This window comes from Callospermophilus lateralis, chromosome 4 (genome assembly GCF_048772815.1).
Source record: "Callospermophilus lateralis isolate mCalLat2 chromosome 4, mCalLat2.hap1, whole genome shotgun sequence".
Lineage (NCBI taxonomy): Eukaryota > Metazoa > Chordata > Mammalia > Rodentia > Sciuridae > Callospermophilus > Callospermophilus lateralis.
Window position 1 is genome coordinate 6,221,651 of NC_135308.1, and position 10,222 is coordinate 6,231,872.

General features: G+C 41.3%; 1 protein-coding gene across 1 annotated transcript; it reads left to right on the plus strand.

Moving 5' to 3' along the window:
• The first annotated feature begins 6,553 nt into the window (after positions 1–6,553).
• Positions 6,554–9,436, plus strand: Defb130b (defensin beta 130B). Its single transcript, XM_076852247.2, has 2 exons — positions 6,554–6,611; positions 9,255–9,436. The coding sequence occupies exons 1-2, from the start codon at positions 6,554–6,556 to the stop codon at positions 9,434–9,436; spliced, it is 240 nt and encodes a 79-aa protein (XP_076708362.1).
• The last annotated feature ends 786 nt before the right edge of the window (positions 9,437–10,222 follow it).

Consider the following 10,222-nt stretch of genomic DNA (forward strand, 5'->3'; position numbering starts at 1 on the left):
GATGGGAGCTTGAAAAGCAAGGTGCTCTGCAGAAGCTTGATTCTGAACATGCTACCATGGCTGCAGGAGCCTGCAAGGGGTGGGGGTGGGGGTGGGGGAGGGGAGAAGCCCTGTGCCCTACAGGGAAGGAGTGCTGGAGAGCAGGTACAGACTCAGGAGCAAAGGCTTGCCTCCCACTGTTTCATTCCATTGCCCTCTACTGACAAGATTTAATATTGCATTAGCTGGCAAAGGAAAATATTTAAAGAACCCAGATCCATGGTTACAGAGAAGGCCCAAAGGGTGAATGTACAGGAAAGAGGCAAAGTGATGGACCCAGCCCAATTCCATCTCAAGATTGGGAGCCTCATCACAAAGTCATGAAAAGTTGGTTTCTGTTTTACTATAAATTCCTGCGACTTCTAAACTTGTTTGGAATTCCTGCCCATGCCTTGAACTAACCCATGCCTGGCTTTTCCTGACCAGATAACAACTCTATCTAAAACCTCAGTGGCGACTCATAAATTCTAGTGTTGGGATCTAAATGTAGTCTCTGCCTTGAAATGTTAAGCCATGTGGATCATTAACCTACTCTCTGCCTTTGTATTATGCTTGTCAAAATCCTGTTATCTGTAAGTTCTCAAGACACCCTCCTTTGCAACTTTTTGTGCTATAAAATCTCGTTCTTGAAGGGCGGGGGTGCTGGTCTCTAGCCCATGTTAGGGAAGACAGTCACGACCAGCTTTCTTTGTGTACTCAAGTGCAAGCTTGCTTTAATTTGATTTAAAATTGGAGTTGGTGGTCTTTTCTTTGTGTCAGGGTTCAAAAAAAAGTTCACTGCCTTTTACTGTGCAACTTGCACAGGTACTCTTGTGCTCACATTGAATCCTCACACAGAAAAATACATATTTGTTTACCTAACAATATGCCACTGTCACTCTGATTTCCTCACCCTTGCCCCAAAATGGGAGACACACAGTCCTCAAAATTGTGATAATTAGACGAATGTGATGGTGCACACTTGAGCAACTTGGGAGGCTAAGGCAAGAAGATGCAAGTTCAAGGCCACCTTCATTAATTTAACTAGACCCTGTCTCAAAATAAAGTATAAAGAAGGTCTGGGGATACACCTCGGTGGTAGAGCACCCCTGATATCTGTCATCAGTTCGAAATCATCATCATCATCATCATCATCATCATCATTATCATCATCATCATCTAAGCCTTCTCTGGATGGCTTCTCCAAACTCCTTCCACAACTGATTCCAAAGGTGTCTGAGCCACCGGCCAGGGGTACTCACAGAAACAGCCCCCTTCCAGCAACCATGGTCTGTTAATCACCTTTCCATTGCTGTGAAATATGCCTGAGGTCATCAACCTAGAAGGAGGAAAATTGACTTTGGCTCCTAGTTCCAGAAGTGTCAGTCCATTGTCATTTGACCCCTTTGTTTGGGGCCTGTGACAAGCAGAGTACCATGATTGAGAGTGTGTGGCCCAGCAAAACTGCTCCCCTGGGGCACCGGGAAGCAGAAGGAAGGAGAAAGGAGGGGCCAGGATCCCAGCTCTCCTTCAGGGCACATCCGTGACCTCACTTCCTACCACGAGTTCTGAGGTCGCACCACCTGCCACAGAGCTGCAGAGGGTGGGTTTGGGATGAGTAGGTAGAACACAGGACATCCTAATGCAGAGATGGGTAGGGTGCCATAATCTTAGACACAAGTCATTGTACATTTGTCAGAATTCACAGAATATATAACACAAAAGTGAATTCTCACATGAATTATGGACTCTGGGTGACAATGATGTGTCAGTGTTTGTTTCTTGATTTTTGACAAACCTACCACAGTCATGGGAGGTCAACTGTGCAGAGGCTGTGTGTTGGGTCAGTGGGAGGGAGTATGTGGGAACTCATTCAACTTTTCCATGAACCTAAAATTTCCCTAAAACTTAAAATCTACTCATTTAAAAAAAAAAAAGAAGAAGAAGAAGAAAGTAACTTCACAAAAAAGCTGAAGAAGTAGGCTCAAAAAAAAAAAGAATGTATCTATGAACTCTGAACACAATGCATGAAATCCTGCATCCAATTTGAGATTGTGAAAAGCTAATACTAGCATAATAAAGGGGAAAAAAGACCATGATTTGAGGGGAAAATTTATGCCTTTTATTAAATTTTAAAAAATTGTGATGCCTAATGAGTCTTTAGTGTTTAATTTTAAGGCTATTTTAAAATATGGAATATATTACTTTTATGTTTTAAAAAATGGGTACTGAGTGTGATATCAAAAAGTTGGAGGAGTAGGAGACGCCATCCTTCTTGCCCCACAAGGAGAGATATTTAGATAACTATCTGTGACTGCAAAGAGCCTTGGGAGGCTCAAGATTTGTGGTGATCCTAAAGTAACACAATGTAGAAAAAAAAGAAAGAAAGAAAAGTGGAGGACAACTGCATTGCTGAGGGAGAGGGGCACACCTGAGATATCTGCAGATGGCCAGGAACAAGTGGTGAGGACTGTCAGTATCAGCTACAGGGTGGGTGCACCAACGCCCGTTGCTGCCGCAAACTCCAGGATAGGAGACACTGCGTACATAACTCCCCCAAGAAAGGCCCCTTTGGTGCTGTCCTGATGCTGTGATCACCATCCTTATCAACCCTGCACATCCCCTGTACCCCAGGGCAATGGCCACTCCACACACACCTGCACTCCAGATCTTGGCTCTGCAGACACACTACATTGTCTCTGACTGTGGACTCCTCTCACTATTCCTTAAACTCAAGTTCCCCAGACTCAAATATCAGAGGCACTGCCATAGTGAGCTAGCCCACACCCTAAACCCAGATCCATTACTGCTCCACATTTCCAATGCCAGCTACATGAGTGCTCCATCAGCACCTGTGCTACAGACACTGGAGCTGTCAATAAAGCAGACATGTTCATATTCCAGTCTTCAGGGCAGCAGTGATTCAGCAAATGCCCACATTCCAGACCCTGCTTTTGCAGCTGTTCCAGAAGCACCTGCAACTCTGACTCAGGGCCACCGTAGCACTGCACATATACATAGGCATGGGTGTGCACACGCACACACACACACACACACACACACACACACGCATGCTGTCATGCACTTGTAGCTTTCAAACCATTACCAACATGGCAGCATGGGGTGCCTACATGCTGCCTACCAGTACCACAGCTTCCCTGGACTCCATCCCTGGTCTCTCCACATGTGCCTGCTCCAGACCTCAACTCCATCACTGCACCACAAGTGCCAGGTGTCAGACACCAGGACCACCGCCACTCTGTGCAAGCCCATGAGCCAGATCCAGGGCCAAGAGGATACCCTCAACCACATACCCCCCACAAAAGAAAAGGAGATCAGGGGGACCCCAGCAGCATCCACCACCAAAACCCACAGCACTGACTGCCACTTTAGATACCCAGAGCTATGGCAGATGAGGACGCCTGAAATCATTGCTAACATCCTTATTTGACAGAACTACACAGAGACTGTGCCTCTATGTCTTCCCTGGAGCGGAAACTACCACTTCACCCAACCAGCACTCATCCATAGGAGAAAATCTTCTCCCACAAACACCATCCTGTAAAATCTGGAAGTGGTGACTGCACCATCCAATGTCCATATGTTAATGAAAAAAGGAAGAAGAAAGAAAAACTGAAGAAACATGACACCAGCCAAGCAACCATAATTTTTGAGTACCAACCCCAGAGAAATGGAAATCTATGAACTGACTGGCAAATCATTCAAAATATTTGTTTTAAGGTATTTCAGCAAGAAAGAAGAGGGCACAGGGAGATGACACAGTGAAATCAGGAAAACACCCTACCTACAAAATTCAACATAAAAAAGAACCAGACAGAATTCTAAACTGAGGACTATAATGAATGAAATGAAAAATTCAATATAGAGTACCCAAACCAGAATTTATCAAGTAGAAAAAAAGTGTCTTTCAACTCAGAAAATATTCAGAGGAGAAAAAGTAAAAAGAATGACAATGAAAACAACCTCCAGGACTCACAGGGCACCATCAAGAGAAATACCATTTGCATCATGAGAGTTATTGATGAGAAGGCAGAAAGCTTACCTAAAGAAAGAAACTGGAACATATGAACATCCAGGTATAGGAAATTAAAAAGTTTCCAAACATGTTCAACCCACAGAGACATTAAACATTATACAAAGATATTAAACATTAAAACAGCATGGTATTGGCATAAAGGATCAAGAAAACAAAATAGAAGTACATGAATAACCCAAGCATTCACAACCACTGATTCTCAACAAAGGAGTCAAAAACATACAATGGAGAAAAGATAGCCTCTTCGTAAATGGTGCTCAGAAAACTGGATATACACATGCAAAAAAAATGAAACTAGGCCTCTCTTACCCTGCACAAAACCAACTCAAAATGAACCAAAGACTCCAACTATGAAAATACTAAAATAAAACAAAGGTAACACTTCAACATATTAGAGTAGGCAAAGATAATTTGAATGGGAGCCCAAAGCAAAGGCAACAAAAGCAAAACTAGACAAATGGAATTACATCAGCCTAAACAGCTTCTGCATAACTAAAGAAACAATCAACAGAGTCAAAGACAACCTACAGAATAGGATAAAATATTTGCAACTGTTTATCTGACAAGGGATTAAATTCCAGAATTTGTGAGGAACTCAAACAATTCAGTAGCAAAAAAAAAGGAGGAGGAGGAGGAGGGGGAGGGGGAAGTAATATGGAGGAAGAAGAAGGATGGCTATTATCAAAAAGACAAAAAAAAAAAACCAATATTAGTGAGGATATGGAGAACGAAAACGCATACCTGTTGGTGGGAATATAAATTAGTACATCCGCTATTAAAAAACCCCATGGAGAATAGCATGCTAAGTGAAGTAAGCCAATCCCAAAGAACCAAAGGCCGGATGTTTCCTTTGATAAGTGGATGCTGATCCATAATGGGGGGCAGGGGGGCAATGGAGAATGGAGGAAATTTGGATTGAGCAGAGGGGAGGGAAGGGAAAGGTGTTGGGTGGGGGAAGATGGTGGAATGAGATGGACATTATTATCCCTATGTATGGGTATGATTGCATGAATGGTGTAATTCTACATCACCAACAACAGAGAAATGAAAAGTTGTGCTCCATTTGTGCCAAAAATTAAAATAAAATTAATTAATTAAAAAAATAAACCTCGGGCTGGGGATGTGGCTCAAGCGGTAGCGCGCTCGCCTGGCATGCGTGCGGCCCGGGTTCGATCCTCAGCACCACATACAGACAAGGATGTTGTGTCCGCCAAGTACTAAAAAATAAATATTAAAAAAATTATCTCTCTCTCTCTCCCTCTTTCTCACTCTCTCTCACTCTTTCTTTAAAAAAAAAATAAAAAATAAACCTCATGGAGTTCCCTCAAGAATTAAAAGGAAAACTACCATATGATTCTGCAGTCCCACTACATTATATTTTTCAAAGGAAATGACATCATTCCATTAAAAAGATACCTGACTCTGTTTATTGCAACACTATTCACAATAGCCTACCTATGGAATCACCCTAAGTATCCACTAACAAATGAATAAAGAACATGTGGAATGTATATCCAATGAACAGCTGTTTACCGTTTAAAAAAAATGCATGAAATCCTGTCATTTGTAGGACTATGGATGGAACTGAAGATAAAAATATTGAGTAAAATAAGTCAGGTACAGAAAGACAAATACCACATGATTTCACTCCACTAAGTTCTTTAAATGAATTGGACACTTTACCAAACTAGCAAAACTCTTTCCAGGATGTTTCCCAAAGGATTCTGACATTGTTGTCATTTGTGAAACCGATGAAACTGGAGAACATTACATTAAGTGAAATAAGCCAGGCACAGAAATACAATATGGCATGTTCTCAATCATTTGTGGAAGGTAAAAAACTTTTTCACATAGAAGTAGAGACTAGAATGAAATTAACTAGAGACGGGAAGGGGACAGAAAGTGGAGAAGGTAAGGAAGTACCAACCACAAAGTAGGGGAAGACAACACAAGAGAGCTGTCATCTACAGCCATTAATTAATTGTACATCAAAAATGTAAAGGAGGAAAAAAGAGAAAAAATAGAGGAGAGTTTGAAGCTTTCCAATAGAAATTATAATATTTGAGAAAATGGAAATTCTATGTACCCTGATTTGGTCATTATGCATTATATGCATGTATTGAATTACAACAGTATGTTCCATATATAAATGCAAATATCATATCCCAGTTTAAAAACTTTAAAAAAGCAGAAATAAGAAATTATTTTTAAAAGTTTTTACAGAAAGAAAATTGGCTAAAGGTACTGATTTCTAGTGAAATTGAGAACCCAGAGATTAGCCATCTCGTTTCCTATGATTAGGTTAATCTGTTACCAAATTTAGAGATTCTGAGGTTTGGAACTATTCCAACGGAAGTTGTTTTATTTCTTCACTTGTTAAGCTTCACTGACCAAGGGGAACCTCAGGCCCCCAGAAATAAATAAAAGCCCTGTGTTTCACCATCACTGACCGCTCACCACTCTACTGGGCACACAACCATGAGATTCCGTTCCCTTCTTCCTTTTCTCTTCCTCTTTGTGACTATAACACCAAAAGGTAAGATGGTGAAATGATTGTAGAGGTGAGTTCTTAAGAAAACCACTCAGATGCACATAACTCTGATGCAATGCATGGCCTTGGGTACTCAGAAGTCTAACACGTCCCTAGAACTGATGAGATCAAAATTAAGGAGCAAACCAAGGAGTTCCATTAACCTAAAGTGGAGCCAAAAGCTCCATGATTAGAAAATAGGACCCAAGTAGAGAACTAGAAGTCAGAACCCTGGCCATGAGACTTAAGGCTTAATATAAAAACTGGGGCACAAGGGCACCAGTCTCCCAAAAATGGCAGCCATTGGTTCAGACTTGGTTATGGAAAGAAGGAATATGGAGTCTATTAGTGAAAAACATATGTGAAAGGTAAAAGTTAGGCCATTAAGATAGAGCTCAACAAGAAAGGATTGCATCAAGTTACACGACACCAGTATAAATTGAGGATCAGAGGAATTTGGAGACAATATAAACAATGGAATGAAGCTCCAAAAAAACAAACTTATAAGCATAAGACATATGATTCAGAAGTTTGAATGTTAAAATGTGGAATCAAAGTGAGAAGGCAATATGATCATCTCTGGCTGTTTCATCCAGATCCAGGCAGACCTGAAAAAATTTTCTCCATTATTTATGGCAAGATGTTCACATCTTTCAAACTAATGTCTGTGGGCACTGAACTTGATTTCTTTCTTGATTCATCTCTAAAATTCTTTTAAGTGCAATTGAAGCCACTCACTTGTTTGATCTTCTGAAGCTGTTAGAGAGTCATTTGCTCCATTGCTCTATATGTCTATGATAATGTCAATAAGTCTGAAAATAAATTTCAGTATCTAAGAAGGAATATTCTTCCTTATGAATCAAGTAATTTTATATTATCTTCTTGACTTGAGCAAGTGCCATGGGCATGTCACAGTCCTTAGCAAAAGACTGGCAAAACAACTCTTTGGCTTTCTGTTCTGAAGATATTGCCTCAAATTAAACGTTACATTTAGCAGGAAGCACAGCACCAGTGGGATGAATCATTTTTGCTCTTTTTTTAGCACAGTTCATACATTCCACCTCACTCTACATGGGATACCTCCAAGTTCATATGACACAGGACTGCCTCTTCCTCTATTTTGTCTGGTACTAATAACTCTTCACTTTAGCTTCATTAAAAACCTGACTGTCAGCTGGGTTCAGTCATGCACAATTCCAGCAATTTAGGAGGCTGAGGCATGAGGATCTCAAGTTCAAGGCCAGCCTCAGAAACTTTTTGTCTCAAAAAAGTAAAAATGGCTATAGATATGTCTCAGTGGTAGACCACCCCTAAGCAATCTCCAGTACCTCAAGGGGGAAAAAAGAAAAAACAAAACCTATAAATGTTATCAGATTTTGCACTAAATGCATGGGAAGTAACAAGACCAGCAGCGGCACCAAGTCCAGCAGGCCACTGAGCAGGAAGTCTGCGCCCTGTGAAGACCCAGAGCTGAGTAGTGTCTTCCATGATTGGCTGGTGAGACTGTTCTTTCCCTGAAAGATAGCCACTTTCTCTTCCAGAAAAAGCGGGCAGAGTGGGAAGTATTAGCAGGATATCACCCAACTCCCCTATCATTCCATTCTCTTTGCTGCACAAAGACCCTGAGTTTCTAATCTACTACCTAACGGCAGAGTGTAAGAAAACCACGCTGGGTGGACGCTGCCCTGAAGGGAGCACTGGCTCACCTGACTGGAAATATTTTGCTACGGAGTAGAGAAACAATAATGATAACCTGGAGCTCAAGTATAAAACAACAACAAAAATATTCAGATCCCAAAAAGCCATCAAACTGTTCATCAAACCACAGAGATTAGGCACCCCAAGGAGCCCTTCAGAGCTGGTGTATCACAAGATATAAAAAACAAAGTGAGAGCAAGGTGGCTTCAGAGGATGGTCAGAAACTAACTTCTACTAAGGGACATGAACAGAAGTGTCAGGGGAAAGAATGAGCCCTGGTTATCCCGGAAAGACAAGAAGAAGGGATTAAAACTACAGATGACTGAGCTATGTGCTCAGACATAGCATACAGACATAGCACCTGAGCTATGTGCTCTTCAGCACCAGTGTGAATTCAGACACGCGCGCGCACACCACAGAGTTCTGAAGTGAGAACAGTTAAGATGAAGGACTGGTATATATCTGCAAAAGGAGATGAAGTGAGACCATATGCCATTTGATAGGCATGACGCAGGCACAGGCAGGAGTAAGGGTGGGTACCACTTTTGAAATGGTGCTTCTTGGTGGACATTGTGCATTGTAGCATTGCGCATAGAACAATCTGTTGGAGAAGAAACTTAGCAATGCTGTGCCTTACCCACTAAATTCCTCAGGGAACTTCCTAGTCAAGCAACAGTAACATACAGCCCCACACATTTCAAAATGTACTGCTCCAGGCAAAGGCTATATCTCTGAAATCTTTGAAAAATCAGCCTACCCCTCCAAGGTGCGTATAATCCCACACTTTGAGCCCCTCTCCCTGAAAATGTTGAGCTTCATCTGTATCCGATCCTTTCATGTGGCAATATGTGTCCCCTATTCCAAAGCCATCCTTCTGGAGGTTTATTGCTTTATGTGCATTTCCAACCATTTGAGAGTGAATTAATGATTGTCAAATCTCTTCCTGTGCAGGAAAGACTGGTGTTATCCCAGGAGAAAAGCAGTGCATCGCTTTGCAAGGGATGTGCAAGGATTTTGCATGCTCACCTTTAGATGACATCATTGGTGTGTGCAATGATGAGAAAAAGTGTTGTAGAAAGTGGTGGATATTTGAACCCTACCCAACACCAGTTCCCAAAGGAAAATCGCCTTAGACCGGAGCAAACTGGAAGCCCTTCGAACTCTGAATGCATGGACAACTGCAAACATCTTGAACCAAACTTACTTTTCTCCTTTGACCAAAAATAAATATTGTCCTAACTCCCACAGGTCCCTGGGGCATTTCTTCTCAATGTACATTAAATCCTCTTAAAAATGACAAGAATAGCCCCATGTGGTAGCCCCTGTCTGTAATCCCAGCAGCTAAGGAAGCTGAGGCAGGAGGATCTCAAGTTCAAAGCCAGCCTCAGCAGCTTAGCAAGACCCTAAGCAACTCAGTGAGAACCTGTCTCTAGATAAAATATTTTAAAAGGGCTGTGGATGTGGCTCAGTGTTTAAATACCCCTGGGTTCAATCCCCAATACAAAAAAAAAAAAAAAAACTACAAGAGTAATCTAACTTATAGAAGAATTTCATAACCTGAAGACATTTATAAAAAATTCAAGTTTTTAAGAAAAAAAGATAAAAATCTTAAATATGTAAAATAATAAGAGTATGAAACATCAATTGATAGCGTTTGGCTATCTGAAGTAGAATATCAACCCTCTTTGTTCTCTAGTTCTGGAAAAAATATCATTTTGAGGGGCTGGGGATGTGGCTAAGTGATAGAGAACTTGCTTAGTATGCACAAGGCCATACGATCAATTCCCAGCACAACAACAATGACATTTACTATTAATAGAGATCTACTCTGAGCATAGGGGCTAAAGCTGGCTAATCATATGGCCTTGTTAACAGTGCTCCCAAGAATTGGGCACACAGGTTTGGGCCATAATCCTAAA

What these genes read in the sequence shown, in the direction of transcription:
- Defb130b (XM_076852247.2), top strand. Translation starts at nt 6,554, where the DNA reads ATGAGATTCCGTTCCCTTCTTCCTTTTCTCTTCCTCTTTGTGACTATA. An exon ending in TGTGACTATAACACCAAAAG is followed by an intron (nt 6,612 to 9,254) that starts GTAAGATGGTGA and finishes CTTCCTGTGCAG; the next exon opens with GAAAGACTGGTGTTATCCCA.